Source organism: Phodopus roborovskii, unplaced genomic scaffold (genome assembly GCF_943737965.1).
Source record: "Phodopus roborovskii unplaced genomic scaffold, PHOROB, whole genome shotgun sequence".
Taxonomy (NCBI): Eukaryota; Metazoa; Chordata; class Mammalia; order Rodentia; family Cricetidae; genus Phodopus; species Phodopus roborovskii.
This window is the reverse complement of record NW_026126517.1, coordinates 10,487,094-10,510,856: the sequence shown is the minus strand read 5'-3', so window position 1 is coordinate 10,510,856 and position 23,763 is coordinate 10,487,094. Positions and strand designations below refer to the sequence as shown.

The 23,763-nt window shown below is 41.9% G+C and overlaps 1 protein-coding gene across 4 annotated transcripts in view; it reads left to right on the top strand.

Moving 5' to 3' along the window:
• The first annotated feature begins 17,338 nt into the window (after nt 1-17,338).
• Aplp2 (amyloid beta precursor like protein 2) overlaps nt 17,339-23,763 on the top strand; it is a 64,123-nt gene continuing 57,698 nt past the window's right edge. For all 4 annotated transcript variants that reach the window (XM_051196990.1, XM_051196989.1, XM_051196987.1 and 1 more), the window contains exon 1: nt 17,339-17,737. In XM_051196990.1, coding sequence (XP_051052947.1) covers nt 17,354-17,737 — 384 coding nt within the window. In that variant the 5' untranslated portion in view covers nt 17,339-17,353. The remainder of the gene's footprint in view (nt 17,738-23,763) is intronic.

Here is a 23,763-nt window from a genome sequence, read left to right as displayed (position 1 = left end):
CTAGAAATGCAGATGTGTGCCACCATGCCCCTACTCATCAATCAGTTTTAAAAAATTATATGATGTGAGTTACAGATGTGCTGTCATTCATGTGAGGCTTCCAATCTTTTGCTTTTGTCATAGTGCAATGAGCTTCATTCATTAATAGCCATTTGTGTGAGTGTATCTGTAAGATAAATTCCAGATGGCTTATTTTCTAGCCTCTGACTATTTTGGTTGAGATTATTCCAAAGTTATGCACATCTTTCTTCTATTGGGAACCAAAACTGTGCACAGTACTCTACATGTAATCTTTACAGTCCTAAATACAGGGAGATTACATTCCTGACTCTTTGTTCTTGCAAATCAGATCTGCCAGGACTATAAAGCATTTTTAAATTAGCCTAATAACTGCTCCAAAATAAGGCTTATTAAAAATAATGGCTTACCGTTAATGAAAGAATATTAAATTTCTAAATACTGTGATTTTCAGTTTTCTTGCACCACTAAATTTTAGACTTCTTTTATTCTTTAACACATGTTCTTTTTATTGATTCCCTTCTTAGCAGAAGTGTTTGATTAAGGCCAAATACTTTTGTATTATTGTGTATTGCTGAATACACCATAAAAGATGCAATTATAAGCAAGGGGCATAATGGGAAATATTATAACTATCAAGAATGCATGGTGGCTAAATGTTCTAACTTAAAGCACTTTATCTCATGCTTGAGAGATGATTCAGTAGTTAAGAGTTCTGGATGGTCTTCGGGAGGACCTGGGTTCTATTCCCAGCATCTATGTGGTGGCTCAGAACTAACTGTAACTCCAGTTTCAAGAGATCTAAAGCTGCTTCACTAGGCGAGGCATGGTACATAGGCATGCATGCAGGTAAAACACTCATACATATAACATTTTTATAAGTCTTTAAAATTTTTATCTCAAGTGTCTGGGAAAATGCCTCAGTAGTTAAGAGCATTTGCTGCTCTTGCAGAGGACCAAGTTTCTATTCGCAGTACTTGCATCTTAGTTCAAAAAGATTTGTAACTCCAGTTCTTGGTTATCTGATGTTCTCTTCTTGCCTCCACAGGCACCTGGCATGCATATGGCACACATACATACATGCAAAACACTTATGCACATAAAATAAAATAAATACATTCTAGAATATTTTATCTCATTAACAGATCAAATATCCCAATTTTAAGCCTTAAGAAATATAATCACAACAAAATTAAAAAAAGAAATTTAATCACAATAAAAAAAATATAGAGATTTTGTTATTTTTTGAAAACAGAGTCTTACGTAGTCCAGGCTGGCCTTGAACTTGAGATGACCTTAAACTTTCTGTTCTCCTGCTTGCTACCTCCCAAGTGCTGCAATTATATAGGTTTGGGCTGCCATATTGGACAACAAATAGAGAATACTTTTCACCCTCCAAATATATTGTAATCTATCAGTGCCTAAGGCAGTGGTTGTCAACCTCTTGGTCTTGACTCCTTTGGCAAAATTTGAAAATTTCCAGTTTTTCTTAAAATATTTTTTTCAGTGGTGTCTGGCTGTGTGGTTCAGCTGACCTCAAACTCACAATCCTCTTACCTCAGCCTCGAGTACAGTGTCATGCCTTGTCTACTGTCAATCAACCCCCAATGACTCAAAGAGACTGAGTGGCAGGAAGAAATAAACACCAAGTCTAAGGCCACTTTAAAGTGTTTATTGGACCTTCTCAAAACAAATGACACTGATTTACTTTGCTAAGAGGCAAACTTGAAAGGCAGAGGCAGATGAATCTCTGAGTTCCAGGACAGCCTGGTCTACAAAATGAATTCCAGGACAGCCAGAACTACACAAAGAAGCAGTCTCCCAAAACAAAAACCAAACAAAACAACAAACCAAAAAAAAAAAAAAAAAAAAAAAAAAAAGAGTAAATAAATAGATAGATAAATAAATAGATGGAACTTACTTAATGGAAAACCACAATCATCCTCCGACCAAGTTCACCTTAATTAATTGACTCGGTGTGGCGTTTTCAGTTAGAGCTGTGTGTTATTTCCTGTCATCTGGCCCAAATGACCTTTTACCGTGATTGCTCAAACAGGAGTAAAATAGACTTGGAGAAAAAATATCTGTGCTGGTGTTTCCCCAAGGGAATGCCTAAAAAGAATGTTAGTAGGTTGAGAAACTAAGACAAAGGTCTTAAACAGCACATAAAATAGATGGATAGTTGCATTTTTGTTCATGAATTATAATCAACACATAACATAATTCATAGAAAACGAGAGAACTCAGGACTGAACACCAGAGAACTGTTTATCAGGAATAAGCAAATTGGCTTGGTAGATGAAGAACTGGATGGGAAGCCATTCTTTAGCAGTTTTTAAAGACAAAATCCCTCACATCTGCTGGCACTGCACCCTTTGTCACTGTAGATTCAACCTCCCAGATGCTGAGAGTTTCACCCTTAATCTATGTAGGGAAGCAGCTAAGAGCCCGAGATTAAAACCCACAAGAAAAAATAACTCCCCCTCGTAAGGATGGGTTATTGCCCCATCTATCAGTCTTTGGACTCCACAGTGCTAGCATCTTTTTTATCTAGTGACATTAACTTGATCTTAAGATATCCCATGATCACTTATCTTCACTTAATATGTGCAGTTCTCCATACATGTGCCTCATAATTTGTCTTTTCACACTCTGTGCAAACGGTTTCTACCCTATTTGAAAGGTGGTTTCTCAAATCATCAGAGTGATTTAAGTAACAGCTATACATTTTAAACTACGGTGTTACATATTCACTTGTCTCTCTTTCAAAGTCTCTCTCTCTCTCCTTCTCTCCGCCCCCAACCCATGTGTATGTGAACACAGTGTGTATATATGGGTAATTACTCATGGAGGCCAGAAGATACCAAGTGCTCACCTCTATCAGACATTACTCTCATGACACAGGGTCTCTCATTGAGCCTGGAGCTAGGCAGGCAGCCAATTATCCACATAACCCCACTTCCCCCATAGGACTGGGATTATATTTTGGTTTTTGTTTCTCTTGTGTGCTGGGGTTTAAGGCATGTACCACCACACCCAGCACTTCATGCCTAGCTTTTTATGCGGGAGCAGAGACCTGAATTCAGGTACCCTTTTGTTTGCAAGACAATTGGCCCTAAACACTAAGCTACATCCCTAGACCATGGTTTTTTTTTTTTTTTTTTTTTTTTTTTTTTTTTTTTTTAATTTAAAAATGCTAGTGAGTGAGCCCAGCACCTAGTCATCTCCCTAGCTCCTCAACTCTCTTCTTCTAAAGGCAACCTCTTATTCTTTATTTTCATTTTAAATGCTTTTTAATATGCATCTCAAAGGGGGTAAAGGTATGTGGTGGTTTGAAAGAAAACGGCCCCCAAAGTGAGTGGCACTAATGGGAGGTGTGGCCTTGTTGGAGTAGGTGTGGTCTTGGAGGAAGTAAGTCCCTGTGGAGGTGGGCTTTGAGGTCTCATATATGCTCAAGGCATGCCCAGTGAGACAGTTCACTTCCTGTTGCCTGCAAGATGTAGAATGTTCAGCAACTTCTCCAGCACCACATCTGCCTGCACAACACTACATTCTGCCGTGATGATAATGGACTGAACCTCTGAACTGTAAGCTACCACCTCAATTAAATGGTTTCTTTTATAAGAGTTGCTGTGGTCATGGTGTCTTTTCACAGCAATAGAAACTTTAACTAAGACAATTATTTTATCATGTAACTATAATACATTGTCTCAACCAACAAAGCCCAGGAACATTCTCAAGGTGAACAAGTTGGAAAGATGGCTCAGCAGTTCAGAGTGACTTTCAGCACCTGTACCAGGTGCCTCATGACCACCTGGAACTCCAGTGCCCAGAGATCGGATGCATCCCTCTGACTTCTGCAGGCACCTGCACACGCATGCACAGTCATTCCCTCTGTCACATATACATAACATTTTGTTTTTAATTCTCAAGATGAGTCTTACTTGCATATTTTACTATGCCTGTGTAACTTAGGTGTGAATATAAGCACAACACAGGTGAGGATACTTCTGCTTTTCTGAAAATTTCTGGCAGAAATCTAGACATCCCAAGATCAGTAATAACTGAAGGTATGCGGGTAGTGGTGGTTACCACATGGTAGTGGTGGTTACCACATGGTAGTGGTGGTTACCACATGGTGACCCATGCCGTGCCTAGTCTACAACTCATCTCCGTTGGAGTGAAATCCATCTTACTGTAGTCAAACTGGAAACAGCTCAAGCCTCCTGAGGTTCCATCGTGTACCATGTACCAGCTGATTCAAAAAGCTGACACTGGAATATGTTTCTGGCCCACTGGATGCTGAACTCTTTTTATCTCAAAATAGTACAGCCGCCATCAAAGTCTCTGTAGGGCAGGCATCCAGGGGCTGCTCTGGATGCTGCTGACTATGCGTTCGAGGAGGTGTGCCAGAAAGCCCGATGCTAAAGCAATCCTCTTCAGCAGCCAGGACACAGAGAGGCTCACGAAGCCCCCTGCGCTCGGAAACCAGGCCGCCTTTTGAGAGTAATACTATAGAGGTTTAGAATAGGCTTTCAAGGTTAATCTTGGTTGTTCACTTGACACACCCAGGAAGAAGGAAGCTGTACAAAATAAGTCTTTCCACCAGATTGGCCTGTGGGCACATCTCCAGGATAGTTTGATTGCTGATTGACATAGAAGGGCTCTGATGTGTTCTTTTGACCTGAACACACATGGAACAGGCAGTTCTGGGCTGCATTTAAAACCTGGCCAAGCAGCATTCCTTCATGGTGTCTAATTCAGTTCCTGTCTCCAGGTTCCTGTTTTGAGCCCCTGCCCTGCCTCCTTTGAAGATGGTCTGAAACCTATAAACTGAAATAAACCCTTTCTTTCCACTCCAAGGTTTTTTGTTTGTTTGTTTCATGATGTTTTTCACTGCAACAGAAAGCAAACTAGAAAAAACAGCATGAGTCTAGTCTAATGTTGGAGAGGCAGTTCTAGAAAGAGGCAGACCTGAGTTCAAACTCTGCATTTTTTCACTTACTTCCTATGTAATGTAGAACTAATTATTTCATTTTCTTAAAGCTTCAGAACATTTTGTGAGTATAAAATTTGCCATTAACACTTTTGCAGTTAAGAGGCTGGAGAGATGGCTCGCTCGGCAGCTAAAACACACACACACACACACATACACACACACACACACACACACACATATACACACACACATACATACATATCTTGCAGAGGACAAGAGTTTGGTTCCCAGCACTGACATCCAGTGGCTCACAACTGCCTGTAACTCCAATCTCAGGGTATCTAGACTAACATTATGATCCCTGAAATCTGTAACTCCACCATTAGCTGACATGTGTCTTTTAGTTCTTTATAACAAATTTGCCTGTCTTGAGATAGTGCTTTTTATGTATGTGTGGTGGTAATGGGATCAAATTACATACAACCACAACAAACAAATAAACCAGAAAGTCAAATTTGCGTATATTAGGCAAGTGCTCTACTAGAGAACTACATTCCCAGGATATTTAATAGGCCCAAGACAGCAGGGTCATTGGAGTGGTAGAGCAGAATGACTGCCATGTTTCTCTGGCCTATGTATGTGCAAATATCACAATACATATCTCCCCTATTTTTATCTCTCATTTTTATCTAACACACACACACACACACATAAAATGAATTTAAATAAAATAATTGGGCTGGAGAGATGGCTAAGTGGTTAAGAGCATTGGCTGTTCTTCCAGAGGGCCTGGGTTCAATTCTCAGCAGCCATGTGGTGGCTCACAGCCATCTGCAACTCCAATTCCAGAGGATCCAACACCCTCTTCTGTCCTCCAAGGTAATCAAGACTTGGACATGGTGAGCAAACATACATGCAGGCAAAACACCCATATACATACAATTAAAATATTTTAACATAAAAACAACTAACAAATACCTGCTAACCAAAAAGCCAAGTAAAAAAGATATGTGTTAACCACTCTATGCCCTATCTTCAAGTTGAAGCACTGCTAAGGTAATTAGAAGCACAGGGATTTTGTAAACTCTACTTAATCCATGTATATTCAATGATCACAGAACAAACTAAAAAACAAGGATTACAGGAGTGATATGAGTTAGACCATTAACTGCCTTATAAAAGGAAATATTGAGACAGTATAAGGAGCATGGTCTGTTACCTAGTTAGCATCCTTTCCCAATGCATCCTTCCTGTTTGCTATTCATTCATTTATGTGCCCCACCCACCCACCCACACGCTGGTCCTCCAATTCCCGAGAGGACCTAGATGGCTTAAGATACAGAGTACACTCTATTTCCACCTTCTCCTCCCCCTCAAATCCTGGATATCGATTGGGGTGAGCATGTGACCTAAATTGTTCAGCCAGAAAATCTCAAGCCTTGTTTGGAAGGCTGTGAAGAATCTGTCTTTTCTGTACAATGTTCTGTGAGGATACAGAACATGACATCATGAGACTATACACAGCCTGCCACACCAGGTGCTGTCACACCAGGAGTTGTTACATCAGAATTACCAAGAGGATCATAATAAAGATGCAAATGGACTGGTGAGATGGTTCAGCAGGGAAAGGTATTTACAGCCTAACCACCTGAGTTCAACTCAGGGACTCACATGGTGGAAAGAGAGACCCTGTGGTGGATTTGTTCTCTGACCTTCACTTGTCCACCATAAATGAGGATGTGCACCTACAGGAGTCGCCTACAGGAAAGCGTGTGCGCGCGCCTGTGCACACACACACACACACACACACACACACACACACACACACTGCCCGGGTGGTGGTGACAGTGGCACACAACTTTAATCCCAGCACTCTGGAGCCAGAGGCAGGCAGATTGCTGTGAGTTTGAGGTCAGCCTGGTCTACAGACTTAGTCCCAGGACAACTAGGGCTGTTACACAGAGAAACCCTATCTCAAAAAACAAAAATAAACAAACAAACTAATAGATGTGAACAAAAGTTTTGATTGGAATCAAGCCTGGTTTCTTCCCCTTCAAGTAAGAGACTTTTCCAACAAGCGAGTCTATGAGTATTATTTCTCTCTTTTTCCTTAATTCTGAGGATTGAACCAATAAGTTTAAGTCAATTTGAGAAGACCTTTCTGTTATTTATACTGAAATAGATAATAAGACAGGGCTAGCTATGGTCCTAACAAATTCATTCTAAAAGAATTATAATGGCTGCCAGGAGAAAGTTCCAAAAAGAGTTATAGCGATTACATTGACAGCAGCATTAGTATTTTAAATGGAAATTATAGCAACTATCCTATCTACTTAACAATGGATTGTTTATAAAACAAAAACAAAAGAGAAGGGAGCCATTACTTCCCATAGTTTAAGAGCAATACATGTTCATTAATGAAAATATAATATATTGAGGAGTCCAAAGCAACTGTTTATAATCGTACTATGCAGATAAATTAATATGTTGGTTTATTTTCTTCTAGTCTCCTTTAAATACATAATTAAAATTACTCTATGTATGCAATTTGCATTACATTTTAAAATAATTTATCATAGCTCCCTTGGGTATGGTGACTCATTCCTATAATCCTCACACTAGGAGGTAGAAGCAGGAGGAAGAGGAGTTTGAGGACAGCCTGGGCTATACAGTAAACTGCATAACAGGACTGTGTCTCATGGAAACTAAGAATTAGAAAGAGAGAGAGACAGGTTACTTATACACTGCTTGCCAAACCTATAAGAAGACTCTGTCATCTACTTCCAAAGAAGTAAGTGAATAACTAATCTCTCAAATGTATCTATTAGTAAACATTTATTCTCATCTTAGATTGGTTTCTTAGGATCGAGTCCTGGAAATGAAGCAAGTGAGCTGTACAGGGTACATATGGATATGAAAGTAGATAATGTATACAAGAGAAATGGGTAAATTGAAAATCACCATTCAAGATGAGCTATTATTGTTCTTTTGCCATCTCTGAGCCCTAAACTTTTCCTACTCTCCCAGACAATGTACTGTGTAATGAGTTAAACTTAGGTAGCTAAAATCCCTTCCCTTGGGTTAAGGTAAACAAAGTCTACCCCTTTCCTCCCCCTCTTCCTAAAGTCTCAATGACAACTGGAGAAATGATGCCAAAGTTCACTATTGTGCTTCCTGCCGAGGTAGGTGAGGTCACTAAGAGGGGTGTGGGTACTCTTCCCTGCAGCAGGCTTTGGCTGGAAAGCCTTTACCCAGCAGGATGACAGCTCCCTGGAAGAAGCTGCAACAGTGTCGATGGGGAGCCTCCTCTGTGTAGGGTAATAGTCTCCTCCCAGATTGAAACATCCCATCTTTCAGGGAAGCACTTTAAGCAACTCAAAATAGCTTCAGGAAGTCCCTGATTAAGTAGGCCAGAGAAGGGGAGTGGGGGAGCCCAGAGTCCCCACCTCAGACAGAAAAGACAGAAACTGAGCTGCAGAGAGGACTCTGAGAACAGCTGAGCTGACCAACCCCGGCACCTGGGAAGGGCATTCTCCAAACTGTCTAGCTGCCTTCAGGCTGTGCAGTGGTTCCTAGCTGTGTGAGCTGTCACCCATGCTGAGGTGGGCCTTAGTGATGCAGCTGTCTTGGAGACATTGTGCTCCAATAAATAACCACTCACCCACACTCCTGTAAGTGATCCCAATAACATTCATTGGTTCATCAAATCGGGTGTTGGTGATATATCCGTATTTTGGTCTGTCATGGGCTCCCTATCTGGTATGAGTAGAGTGTGTTACATCTCCTCAGGAAAAGGTATATAATACAACACCTCCCTTCTTTTTGTCCTCATCTTCCTAATCACTCTAACACCGTTCCAAGGCCATATACAATTAAGGCAGAGTTGCATAAACAGGTAATAGGGAGATGCTAGATACTCAAGTGAGGGTCTTGTGACCCTTTCCACCCTCCATAAGGGGATGTAAACATGCAAAAGCCCAGCTGGGATAATTCTTTTTTTTTTTTTTTCTTACATTTTCATCTTTGCTCTTTTTTTTTTATTTTTCTTATTTTACATATCGATCCCAGCTCCCTCCCATGCCCCCCACACCACCCTCCAATCCCATTCCCTGCCCCCACTCATACTCCACATGTAGGGTGATGCCTTCCTGGAGGGGTCATCTAAATCTGTCAAGTCATTTGAATTGGGACTAGGCCCTTCCTCCTGCCTCTAGGTTAAGGGAGTATCCCTCCATGGGGAACATGCTCCCAAAGTCCTTTTGTGCACCAGGGATACATCCTGGTTCCACTATCAGAGGTCCCTTAGACTGCCTAGGTCTTCTAACTGAGACCCATGTTCAGGGGGTCTGAGCCGGTCCAATGCTGGATTCCCAGCTATCAGTCTGGGGGTCCATTAGCTCCTCCTTGTTCAGGTCAGCTGTCTCTGTGGGTCTCTGTATCCTGGTCTTGTCCTCCCTCTCTGCATCTGGATTCCAGTTTGGCTCAGTGTTTGTAGCTGGGATAATTTTTTTGCAAACTGACTTAGATGAATTTCCTAAGATGGTAGTTGCTTGGCTAGGATAGTTACACACAACAACAAAAGCACGTTGCCAATCATTTTGGTTAGTGTTTATGAAAGAAATCCTTGCTTAAAGGATGAGAGCCTTCTATTTTATAAAAAGAACATCAGCCTGGCAATGGTGGCACGAATGTTGAATCCCAGCATTCGGGAGGCAGAGGCAGGAGGATCTTAGTGTGTTCCAGGCCAGCCTGTTCAACAAAGTGAGTTTCAGGACAGACAAGACTATACAGGGAAATCTTGGCGGGGGTGGGGGGGGTGGAGGGTGGGGGGGTGGGATGGGGTGGGGTCGCCAACCTTCATTGAAGATACATACAGCCAGGAATGATAGAGCAGGGACAAAGATTCTGAGCTGATCTGAATCTAAAGTTCACTTGCTGTCTCACTATGCCTTCTACATAGCTCTCAGCTCAACCAAACCTTTAACCCCTTGCATCTCTTCTGAATTCCTGAAGACACAGAATAGGGTCAGTTTCTAACTCCTGTCATTCCTGTCTCCACCCTGATTCAGATCTTATTACATGGTCTCTAGGTTACTGCAATCTCTTGTGCAGTCTCTAATCTGTTCTTTATCCCAGAGTGATCTTTTTGAACTGCACATCTGACAGCTATTTAATGGTTTTCTATAGCTGTCAAAATAAATGGCAAAATCTTTGTCCCTCGGGATTCTTCTTTCTCCTTCGTTCATGTGTTGTCGCACCGCTTCATGCCCCATGTCAGTGCCTATACAGATGACTTTGGACTTTTAAAATTTGACATTTTTAAGGTCATGAGTAGCAGGTTTGAATTATTTAGAGATATGAGGGTGACCAAAGATAATGGAGACATTGTCGCAGTCAAAATAGTTAAAGATAGGGCCATATATATATAGCAAAAGAAAGACTCTGAGAGTGAGGGAACCAAATGGAGAATGGCAGTGACTTTAGATATATGAGAATATCTGCTCAATAGAAAGACAAACACTTGGAGGCTAGGCATGTAGGTTAGTTGATAGAATACTTACCTAACATCCACAAAGGCCTTGGTTCAATCCTCAGCCCCAGATAAAACAGATGTGGTAGCACAAACCTGTAATTCCAGTGCTGAAATAATGTGGAGACAGGAAGAGAAAAAGTTCAAGGTCATTCTCAGCTGCATAATCCGTTTTAGCCAACTGAGGATAAATGAGATCTTTTCTCAAAAGAAAAAAAGTCTTTGGTTTGTAGCGCTGTGAGGTTTTCCCACCTTTCATTGCATAAGTAGCAGCTTAGTTTTTTTTTTTTTTTTTTTTTTTTTTTTTTACGATTGGGATCTCAAGACATTACCCAGGGTAGCCTTGAACTTCTGGGACCAAGTGATCCTCATCTCTCAGTCTCCCTGACAAGATTACTGGTGTTCATCTCTGAGCCCAGCTTCATTATGGATATTGTAGAATGGATTTCTGCACAGGATAGAAAGATAACCTAAATGTTTGCAAATTCTTTGATTTGGGTATCTCAAAGTTGTGTATCCTCACATCAGTATTTCTGGAAAGCCAGTGCTATATAGAGATGACCAACAATAACAATTTAGGATGGAGGCAGCTCCTGGCTCCGAGACTTTTGTCAGCATTTTACATTTCTGTATTGGAGGCTGATGAATTATTCTAAGGACCAAAACAGCCCTTAAAAAATGGCATTATTATGGACATCTGAGAAAAATAATCACAGTGCAGAGGTAGAACAAATGAATTGAGGTACAAGGCATGACACAGCTTCTTTCAAAGGAGACTTGGAAACAGCAGTAGATGAAGGAAGCCAACCAGGCTGGCTCACCTACATGGACCACTCCTCCGGCATCCTTTGAGCCAGAGGCTATTTTCCTGTAGAGTTTGCAAATTCCAAGCTTCAAGGTTACTCTTTTGCCCCAGTTTTTTTTTTTTTTGTTTGTTTGTTTGTTTTTTTGTTTTTTGTTATTGTTTTTAAGCATTGGTGAGAGCTGTAACAGTCTTGCCCAAGATGCCTTAAAACCCAAACCAAACCAAATCTGTTTGCTTCAAGCCTGCAAGCATTGTTCTAGTGGAATGAAACAGTATATTCATAGTATGTTTCAAGTGTTATTTTCAAGCATTTGATCTCAGACATGCCTACATACTTAGACTGTAGTTAGAGTCTAATTAGTGCTAGCAATGTTATCTTTGAAAACAAATAATATTCACATGTTTACTCTCAGGCCTCAAATTTGGAGCTCTAACCTGATTTATTTTTTTTAAGTACTTGGTATTTGTCTTCTATTTATCTTGTTTGTTTGACAAATCCTTGTTTTAGTTTAGACCAGCAGGAATTAGAGGAAAGGCTTTATAAATTAAAATCTTCACATCATAATTATCTGTTCATGTGGTAAAGCTGTGTGACTCACATAAGGCCAAACCCTCTGTGTCAAGCAGTTCATTGTTTCCTTGACAAGTAATTCCACCTGCTCAGCCTCAGTGGCTGAGAGAACACAGAAGGCTTCTCAGCCTGAGAGAAAGATATTCTAGCTAGATAACTTTCTAACGCCTCTTGAGTCACATTTTTAATTAGCAGTAATCACTCCTGGGAGAAACCTCATTGGCTATGCTACAGTCAATGCCCACAGCTAGGAATCATCTTTATAGTGATTTCTCTGTTTATTATTAGAAGTGTGATTTTACAGAATATCATAAAGCCGAATTAAAATGTGAGAGAAAGAAAGATAAGCCATTGATATATTTTCATGTGCCTGCTGAGGAATTTATCAAAGTATCTTTTGACAAATCAAAAACCAAGCAGGGAGCGTCTCTAAGAAGTGACGCTAGTTGTTAGCTCTCACTGAATAGCCACTTATACCTTCATTTCCTACGAGTAGCTTTTCTCCTTACAAAGAAATGACTAATGAACAAGTCTCCAAGGTTAGTGGTCCTGTCCTAGTCTTTATACTACATGACTTTGTCTAGTTTTCTAGTCTCTGATAACCTGCTTGATATTCACTGGATAGAAAAATAGCATCTTTCTCTCTACTCCTCTTGTTGCAGTGACCATTAGTGATTTTACAGACTCAACTGATAAACTATATGTAGGTAACTACCCCAAATCTAACCCTGAATGCAATTTCCCACTGAGCGTTATCCCCCAAGTATTTTAGGCATAATGTATAGGTGTGGTCCCTGGGATTTCACATCACCTTCTTCACTTGTCATAATCATACTCTCTCTATTGCTGCCAATGGCATCAGCAGCAGCACATTTTCCCAGCTACTGTTTGGACATTTGGAATTTTTTTTTTAATCCACTTTCTTTATCTCCACTGTGTACCATGATTTCTCGGGCAGCAATTGGCCAAGACAAGAGATTCCTTTTGTTCCTGTCTCCATTCAATCCCAGCTCATCTCTATCACATCTAAGGCTACTTATTCCTTCCCCAGAATTACAGGAGTCTGGTCCCTCTTACGCAGTCTCTACTTGATTCCTTATGTAGCTATCACACTTATTCTGGTTTAAAAAACCAGCTCTGGGGTGCTGAAGAGATGGCTCAGAGGTTTAGAGCACTGGTTGTTCTTCTAGAGTGCAAAGCACCAATATAAATAAATAAATATTAAAAAGTTCTTATTGCATTCTTTTTGCTTTGTTTTGTTTGTTTGTTTTTTGTTTTGAGACAAGGTTTCTCTGTGTAGCCCTGCTGTCCTGGAACTCACTCTGTAGACCAGGTTGGCCTTCTTATCTACACTTCTTGAGTAAACTCTCCTTTCTTAACTATGTATTACAAACTCTATTCTCCAATAAAGTGAAATGCTCATACACCCCTTTACACATTCCCTGGCTTCCCTGGACCACTCTTTGCTACTGTTTCTTCCATGCTTCCTGTTCTTCCCTGACATGGCTTATGTACGTTCTATGTACATGCTTGCTGTACATGCCCAGGAAATCTCATGTGCCTCTTTTTTTATAATCTCTGGCTTAGGTCCTCAACACAGGTGTGTCTAACTTCCTCCTTCTTCACACCCATCTTAAGAAACTTCAGTTTTTCTCTTATGCTGGTTATGACTTTCCACCCAGTACAATACTTACATATGCTTAATTTTTCTTTTCTTTGCCAGACTTGAAAGCTCAATTAATTCTACCTCAATTCAACAATTTTAAAGGAGTTCTTGGAATGGAACCCCGGCCTCATCCATGCTAAGCACATGCTGTACCACTAAGCTATGCCTCTTGGCCTAGCAAATATTCTTTGAATGCTCCTTTAGAATAATCCCTATGCTAGACTCTGGAGGTAGCTCCCTTCAAAGGCTTATGTTATAAACAAATGTTTATACTTTGTCTATAACTAGTGTAGCATGGGTGTGCATCAGCTCTTTGGGGGAGACACAAAGGTGTTCAGTAAGGAAAAAGACAATGACCAAATTACCCCAAAGGAAACAATACATGAGCCAAGTCTTAAACACTGAGTCAGCCAAAGACAATTAGAAAGAAGACAATGTGTAGTAAGAAGCAGGTGTGTGAAGGCCACCAGCATTATCCCAGGAATATTATCATTTACATTTATTCCCCTTACTGCAATGGTTCCAACAGCTGTTAAACAGGATTATTCCATTAGGAGCATCCAGAAGCATGAATTGTAATGAAACAACAAGAGCATGTAAGGGATTATCAAAAAGCACATTTTTCTTACCTTTTTGTTGTTAGCTGCTCTATAATAAAAATGTGTGATGTCAACATAGCTATATCTCATTCATAAAAAAAATATTTTTCCAAAGAAATAGAGTCTTGCTGTTGCTCAAGGTGCTCTTCAATTGCAGACTCAGTGGCTGCCTTGCCTCAACCTTCTGAATAACTGCACGGTACAAGTGATGGTCCCCTATACTCAAGTTATATATGGTAATTTAATGTTCTAATTTAGAAAGCTAAAAAAATGGCAAATTTGTTTCCAATTAAAATTATTTTTCTGAGGTTGGTAGTCCAAGCCTGCAAAATCCCAGCACTTGGGAAGCAGAAGAGTCACGAGTCTGAGGCCAGCCTGAGGCCAGACAGAAAGACTGTCACAGCAAAACAACAATGTTGTGGGTTTTGTTATTCCTGCCCACCATATCCAAGAATTGAGAAACCATTACTTTGGGACACTGATTTTTTTTTTTCCTTAAAGCAATCCATTTTTTAAAGTTCTTAAATTCCTCTCACTCTTACATTTTTTGGGGGGGGACAAACAGAAATAAAATCCATGATCCAAAAATCCAAACAAAACTCAAAGCAGGGAAATGCTTATAAAACTAAATATGGATGCTAGCAGTAACAGTTGAACAGAGAACATGATTTTTCTTTAAATGCTTAGCATATGATAAAGTGTAGAAACTGAACACTTACAAATTATTTAAAGCCTGGAATCACTGACCAGAAATTATACAGTTGGATCATGGGAAAACAGCGGAAGGAGGTTACAAGCGATCCTATATTATTCTAGCGGACTGCTGATTCTTAAAAGGACTAGTGGAGTGGGATGGGGATATAGTATGCAGAAAAGATAGAGTGTGACTAGTATGCTCAAAGCCCTGTGTTCAGTTACCAGAGCTAAAATAAGTAAAACACTAATGAAGTAGGATTTCCTAGGAAGCTTTATAAATATATGCACATTTTGATTCCCTTAGATCATCTTAGACTTAGAGAGTCAAAATTTCGGAGGTTTGAGTTCTGTTTTGGGGGGGTAGGGGGTTGAGACAAGGTTTCTCTGTGTATCAGCCATGGCTGTCCTGGAACTCATTCTGTAGATCTGCCTCCCATGTACTGGTGGGCATGCCCCACCACAGCCCCAGCTGAGGTTTGGGCTCTTTGTAATAAAGTTCTCGTTTTTTTAAATCATCTTCATTTGGGAGCAGCAGTCATAGGCAGTCTACATTCTCAATATTTGTTGGATACACATGACAAATGAATGAAGACTCCTCCTAGGGTTACAAGGCCCTCCCAAACACAGAAATGAGCATGCCTTAAATGTTCATGGAAGATAACTGTTTTAAAAGAAAGTCTAAGTTTTATGAAGCTAGAATAAAAAGATTATTGTAGGGCCTTTTACTTTGTGCAAAGAGATAATAAAAAGATATGACACTCAAACCTTTGTCACTGACATGAACATATTTGAGATGAAAATTTATTATATGAGAGTTTCAAGACCAGGTATATTCCAACATCATTACTTAATAAAAACAGTAACATTTTAGAGTACAAAATATTGGCGAATGTGCCAATTACTTTTCCTGAACACTCTTTAGTGTCCTGAAAATGCAAATACTTTTTTTTTTTCAGGACCAACTTGTTTTAGGCTGAAGACCCCTAAGTTATTTCCTATATTTCCTTTCCCCTCCCATACATCAGATACATTAGCTATGTCTTCATAAAGGTCAGGGAGACAGAGGAAAGAGGGGGAGGATCCAAAAAGGGGGAGGGCAAACTCTTCGTTGCCCTTATCTCTTTCTTCTAAGGGCCACTAATTCCATCATTAAACTCCCCCACCATCCATGACCTGAGCTAAACCTAGTTATCTTCCAAAGGCTCCATTGACAGATGCCACATTTGTTCAATGTATAAATGAGAGCGACAGCAAATTCAGCACTAAACTTACGCCAGTTCCATGGCCGATGGATTATATAACACATCATTTATTGGATGAGGTCCCCATTTGGAGAGGCATTGGGCACAACACACACAAGTCTTGTCAGTGATGTGAGAGACACATAGAGCTAGGGGAAAGTACCACAGTGGGATACAGCCCTCAACATTCTGAGGTGGGTGAAAAGACATCTATGTGAAAGAGTGAAGATTATTTCCTGTAGGTGGATAATGGATGACTACGGGAATGGAGCAGCAGCAGGAAGGGCTGTGCAATGGAAAGGTGCCTGGCATCTTTGGAGTATGAGGCTGAGCCAGTTTGACCACAGAGGTACTACTGCTCACATTGGCGTGTAGTTGCAGAATACATATGCAAAACACAGGGTTCTTACTGTCCTACTCCACCATGGACCCTGTCTTTCCCTCTCCATCATGAGTTTCCTGTGGGGAGAAACCTGCCTCCCTATTTGGTTGAAGCTAAAGAAATTAATCCAGGTCTCTGCAGAGGGTGGTACATAAATCACCAGCTACGCAGAGGAAACAAAGCCAGCAGAGCCCTCGTGATGAGGAGGACAAGGTGCCAGTTGTGAAATGGGGCAGCAGGCTGCTTTCCCAGGAGCAGAGATGCTGAGGAGCATGAAAAGAGAGAGAGAAAGCGGGTCTTTTGCTTTAGGCATCTTAAACTGAAGGAAAACGATGCTAGAAGCCTCCTGATACATGAGAAAGGTGGGGGGGGGGGGGGACTTGTGTTTCAGTGGTCCTGGCGCCACTGGCCTTGGCGGAAGGCCTCTCGGTGCTGCAGGGACTGCGGCGAGGCAGAAAGGGCTGAAAAAGGACCTAAGGAGCAGAGGTCAACGGCGTGAAGACACTGCGGGGTTCAGGGGCAAAGCAAGGGCGCAGGGGGGGGGGGAGAGCGCACCCCGTGAAGCGCTAAGGAGGTCAGAATGTTGGCTTCCATCCTCCCGGGCCTCGGGAATGGTCCTCTGCAAACCGTCCGGGATTCCCAACAATTCATCCTGTTTTTAATTAAAACATTTTCCAAAACCCCCAAAGAGGGCGGTACCCAAAGGAATATGAAAAATACCCCGCCGGGGTGGGGAGTGGGGCGTGCCCGAATCCCGAGGCTGAGGGCGGATAAGGCAGAACCACATCTACAGAAATTCCTCCTGCCCTCAGAGCAGCAGCCCACGGTCTGCCCGGTTAACGCTGGTGCGCCCCCGGCCTCGGGTCCGGAGCGGGGGCGGGGCTGGCCGCGGATGGGGGCGGAGCCATGCGGGGGCGCGCTCTGGGCGGAGAGGGGAGCGGGTGCGTCCATGATCTGATTGGACCTTGCCTGAGCAAGGGGCGGCATCTTAGGCCATTTATGTGGGTTTGTATTGGGCCCCGCCGAAGAAGGGCGTGGTTTTATGAAGTCAGTTCCGGTCGGTGTAAAACCCCCGGGGCGGCGGCGAACGGGCTTCAGATGCTTCTGGGTCGCGGTGCGAAAAGCGTTCTAGTCCGGCTGTGCGTGAGAGCGGGAGAGTCCAGCGCCACAGCTACCCCGAGAGGGATGGCGGCCACCGGGACCGCGGCCGCTGCGGCCACCGGCAAGCTTTTGGTCCTGCTGCTGCTCGGGCTTACCGCTCCCGCAGCGGCGCTGGCTGGCTATATCGAGGTGAGGACCGGGCGAGCGCCCGAGCGGGGTCTCCTCCGACCGCCGGGGAGCGCGGCCTGCGGGCCGGCGTGGGTCCGCGGCCGGGGGCGCTGCGCGAGGTTCGGCGCTGCTGCGGGTTACCTACCCCAACCCCCCGCCCGCGCGCCTCAGCTTTGCGCAGAGCTTAGCGCCGAGGCTGGGCTGCCTCCGCCGCCGCAGAGGCCAAATGAAAGGCGTCGGGGCTGTGGGACCGCCCCAGCCCCCTACCCGCCGGCGGCGTCACCGCATCCTCGGGGACTCCGCACCGCGCGCCCTCCCTCCCCCGGGACGGTGCGCGCCTCGGCCGTGCGCCTTGCGGCTCCGCGGCGCTCTAAATGGGGGCGGCCAGCGCACTGTCCCTGGTCTCCGCAGCGGTCGCGGGACCTCGGCTTCGGGCTCGCACCTGGCGGCCGGCGCGCGGCTTGGGTTGGCCAGGTGGACTTGGCAGCCGGGATGCGGCTCCAGCCCTGGCGAGCGGCCGAGGGAGCCGGGTGTGGAGACGCCGCCGCGATAGCGGGGTGCTCTGCGCCCTTCACCGCTTCCCAGCCTTTTGCCCAAGTCTGGCAAACTAGGGTACCGGGCTTCCTTGCTCCCGCGAACGTTGAGCCTTTAGGGAAGGTACCCGCCAATAACATCGGGAAAGTCTTCCAGGGATAGTTAAGCTGGGTCAGGATCCCAGGGGTTACTCTGCATCAGAGGTCACCCTATTAACATCTCTGCTTGCTCTGGTGAAGTGGCCGGGGTCCGTTGTGTTTGGCGGGAGTTGAGGCCGCTGGAAGAGGCGGGTGTGGATCGGGTACTGCGGCGTGCTGTGCACCTAGCCTCCCCTCAAGCACACTCTTGACCCCGAGGGAGAAGTGGAACTTTGTGTTTACCTGCTTTCTCGAAATAGTGCTTGAACCGTTGGACTGGAATATGTGTTCTGGTAGTTTATTTCTTCTTGTGCCTGGTCGTTGTATTTGAAAATCACCTTGGCTTTCTGCATGCTGAGCTAACGTCAGAGATTGCGTTTGATTAAATAGGGATTACCTGAGAACTTTGTGAGTAAAACCTCAGCTTAGAATGTATTCACGTCTACAGAATGTGTAAATATTTTTTCGGGTGGAAGAGATCTAATGAGGAAAAATCTTCTGGATGGGAACAGCTCAAGAAAACCTTTGTATTCATCCTGTTTAAAACTTTTTGACTGAGGTGGGGAAGAGGATGTTTAAGTCTTAAGAAGAAATAGTTAACGTTTATATACATGAACTTTTAGATGATTTTACTGCTCACACAGTAGGTAGCTGGTGTGACAGCTTATCTGTGATAAACTGTCTTGTGGAAACAACCATACAAAGCAGGATAAGAAGAGAAGGGGTGGAAGTAGGGAAATTGAGTTTAATGCAGTAGGTGGGACGCAGTGGGTCAGGGCGTCAAAAACCATTGTTCACACTCAGCCTTACTTCCCCAGAGCTGTGAGAAACTTCGGGCATTAGTGACCTCGCAACAAAGGACTCATCAGTTTTAAAGAATCCATCTAACACTCCGGGGGGGGGGTTCTAATATTAGAATTTGTTGTTAGGGATTAATTTTGACTGTTAGCCACACTGTTCGTTTGAAAAGCCTGGTTAAAGAAAGTACGAAACATTTTTGCAAAACGCTTTTAAAATGGTGTTTTGTGGAAATTTCGTTTCCTTGGAACTATGTTTTTGTTCTCACTGTCATCTTTTCGAGTAGTCTCTACTTTTGCTGACTGGCAGAATTTTATTCACATGTGTATAATTTGTATTTGTTGTCAGCCAAAGGATTGCTAAAGCCTTAATTTAGATGAGAATGGCTTAAATCATAATGTCTTTGAGAAGGCCCTTATTGAGATTAGCCAAAGGGAATCTGGCCAAATCCCTGATCAAGTTGCCTGGCACAGAATTATTGATTGGCGAATCTTTAGTGTTGCTTGGTGTTGACTAAATTAATCTCTTACACCTGTTTTTTTTTTTTTAACTACCTCTCTCTTCTCTGCGCACTTCCTTTCATAAATCCCAGAGCAAGTTCTCTTGTGTCTAAGCCCCACTTAGGAACCACAGGATAGTGTTTGCGCCCAAATGGTTCCCTTTACTATGGATGTTTAAGCTTCTGAGAGACAGAATTTGAATTTGCTCTGCTACTTCCAAAAGTAATCTTGATGGGCAGTGTCCAGGAAACTCAAGCACAACCACCAGGGTGGAAAAGGCTTTGTGAGATACCTATGAAAGGTGGTGCAGGACTGTCAAGTGCTATTTGGGTAATGCTTCTGTTACAACTGCATTTTAAAAACACTGCTGGTCTGGTCCTCTTTTGTAGGAGTTTATTTCCATCAGAAACTGAGCAGTCACATAGTGTGACCACCAGTAGTGACATGGAATCCTGTTTTCAAATATATATTTGAAATTTTGGGGAAAAAATCTTTGAGATATTTTAGAAGATTTTATTTATTCATTTAAATTTTTTTTCTTTCTATTTCATGTGCATTGGTGTTTTGCCTGCATGTATGTCTGTGAGAGGGTGTCGATCCCCTGAATGTGGAGTTACAGACAGTTGTGAGCTGCCATGTGGGTGCTGGAGGTTGAACCTGGGTCCTCTGGAAGAGCAGCCAGTACTCAGAACTGCTGAGCCATTTCTCCAGCCCCTTATTATTTGTTTTTATTTATGTGTGTGTATCTGTGTGGAGTGTATGGCCTGTGTGTACTCTTGAAGGCCAAAAGAGGTTGTTGGATTCTCTGGAGCTGGAGTTACAGGTGATTGAGTGTGAGCCACTTGGGTGTTGGTCGCCAGACTCAGGCCCTTTGGAAGATCAAGAAGTGCTCTCAACCACTGAGCCACTTCTCCAGCCCCCTCTTTAAAATATTTGTAAGACTACATTCATTTATTTGTTTTGTGAATTGAAGCCTACTTGTGGTCACAAAAGAAAGTGTGGGAGTCGCTTCTGCTTCCACGGTGTAGGCCCTGTAGTGCAGACTCAGTTGGTGAGGCCTGGCAACAATGCCTTTATCCACTGAGGTATCTCATGTCCGGGAAAACAAACTCTGAAGCAACTTCATTTTGTGACTCTGCTTTTAAAAGTTCATTTTATGAGATAAATTGCCAATCAGGCATATTCCTATGAAACTGTAGCTTCTGAATTGAGATGTGCTATGTATGAAGCATAACATACAGAGAAAGGTGTGAAGACTTAGTCTGAAAAACTCAAAGCATATCGACATTTATATATTGGCTAACTAAAATGTATTTACATTATTTTTTCAGTTTTTTGTGCTCTGATGTGGTTGCTAGAAAATTGACTACTGCCAATTTCTATCTCTTGTGCACAGGTTTGCTCAGCTGCTCACTGCTGGTCCCACACGTATTGTTAGCACAACTTTTGAATATATTGCCATGCCACCCCCCCAATTGTCTTGCTTTAAGTTGTTGACATGAGCCCTAGTATTTTTCTTGGGGGGAGGTGGTGGATTTTTTTTTAAAGCACAATTTTGAATGTTATTTTTTTCCCTTGTTAACTTTTTCCTTCAGTTCAAATTATATTAGAAATGACTTCAAGCTTACAAAAATGCAAAATTGTGCAAGCAACTCTCATGAAATTTACCTGCACTCAGCGTCAACATTCTGAATAAATATTTAAGATTTTTGCTTTCACGTGTTAAAATGTAATTGAGTGGCAGATTGTCTAGCACCCTGGAGTGGAGAAAGGGTGGATCATTTGTTCTGTCATTGTATTTGTCACTGATTTGCCTGAAAATCAGTAGCATGTATACATTACCCACCCTCTTTGCCACTGAAAACCTAGAGCAAAAGCATTCTTGTATGTAATACTGGGACAGTTATGGACCTGAAAGATTTACATTGATACAGTGTTCTGTGGTTTGTCTATATTAGTTTGTCAGTTGATTTGGTCACTTCTTTTTAAAAAGCTCATGCTTTTGAACTATTGGCATTAGTATGTGAAAGGTTATGTAACTTTTCCAAATATAAAGGTTAAATTTTTAACTTATCTCATAGTGTTTTGACTTTGGAAGATCAAAACATAACGTTTCAAGGTTCTTTATTCACTATTACTGAATTCTCAGGATTTCTTTCTTTTTTTTTTTTTTTTTTTTTTTTTTTGTTTTGTTTTGTTTTTCAAGACACGGTTTCTCTTTGTAGCATGGCTGTCCTGGAATTAGCACTGTAGACAAGGTTAGCTTTGAACTCGCAAGAGATCCACCTGCTTCTGAGTGCTGGAATTAAAGGCATGTGCCACCACTGTTTGGCCAGTTTTACATTTCTTGCTTATTTGAGATGGAGGGTCTTGTTATTATGTGTTCCAGGCTGGCCTAAATGTCATGATCCCCTACCTCAGACTGCTGAGTGCTGGGAGTACCAGCATGTGCCACTATACCCAACTTGCATTTTTTCTTCTTTAAAGTATCAAAAGAAAATTTGTATAGGTAGTGCATACTTACTGTAAGATTTTAAGAACAACAGAGAACAAATGAAAAGTTGTCTGAAATCATATTATTTAGGGAAACATGGGAAAATTTTGGTGATGTTTACATTTCCATATACATGATTTGTAGAAATTTTATAAAAGTGGCACACACTGCATATTGAAGCTGGTATCAGCATTTATTATTTTTAATTCTTTTAAAATGAACTACTTATAGAAAATAACTTTTCTGTGTGACTAAAGTAGGGGCTAATCTGTGTTCAGATTGCAGTTGCTATGGAAGGGCCAGTTGAGAAAAGAATTCTAAATTGCCTCTAATTCAATTTTCATGTTGTTTTAGTGTGATAAACTAGATTACTTCAAAGCTTAATTGAGTTTACTATACTGTACTTTGATTTATAGCTTAATTTGGAAAGTAGACCAAGTAGGTACATTCAGATAGAGATTCCAGTTCTCTGTACCAAGTACAACAAATAACTTTTGCTGAGGTTTTTTTTTTTTTTTTTTTTTTTTTTTTAAATAATAACCATCATGAAGTATTTTTTCTACTATATAGCTCTGGCTGACCTGGAACCTTGCTATATAGACCAGGCTGGCTTGCCTCCCAAGTAATGAGAATAAAGTTATGCCACCACAGCTAGCTGAGATGTGAATCTTTTTTTTTTTTTCCTGGTAAGAAAGGAATTTTAAGACCTAAAGCATGCCAGACAAGCTTTCTATCCTGATTTACATCACCAGCAACTTTTTTTTTTTTTTTTTGAGCTTGTCTTAAATTGTATTTGCTTCGTTATTATCACTATTACTATATGTGTATGGATATTTTGCCTGAATATATATCTATACCACGTTTGTGCTTGTACCAGAAGAGGCCAGATTAGGGTGCCAGATCTTTGGGAACTGGGTGCTGGAGATTGAATCGGATCCTCTGGAAGAGCAGGCAATGGTGTTAACTACTGAGTCATCTCTCCAGCCCCTGTAATCTGTTTTTAAGGGAGGAAGATTAGGGAGCTGACTGTTCATTTACTATTTGTCTAGCTAGTACTAACCTCTTATGGAGTTTGTGCAGGGTACCAAATAGTGTAGCAGTGAAAGTTGCATCTCTTGCTGTCCAAATGCACTTGCATGTGATTTCAGGATTTCATTGGTGGCATCAGGGATGCTGTTTTCAAAAGCTCCCCCCCACTCAGGTAAATGAAATTAGGGGAAAAAACTACCAAATGAGTGATGATCCCAACACCAGTTTAGTCTCAGGAAATGGGTATTCTCACCATCTTAAAAGTGAGTTCTGTAGATTCCAAGGTTTGAAGGTCATACAGTCTGGCCAGGGCATGAATCTTGTCTGTTTTATTCTACGTCCACTGTTCTTTTCCTTCCTAATGTTTTGGGCTATAGATTTTTGTAAATTCATGCAAATTATATGATGACCTGATACACATCAACCTTTAAAACTTTTTTATGTCATTGTTATATTACAGAAGACTTTGCCATTTTCCATTGATTATAAAATCCTTTCAGTGACTTTTTCTATAAAGTACAAGCTCTCTTTTATAGTAAGCTTGTTTTTTTTATC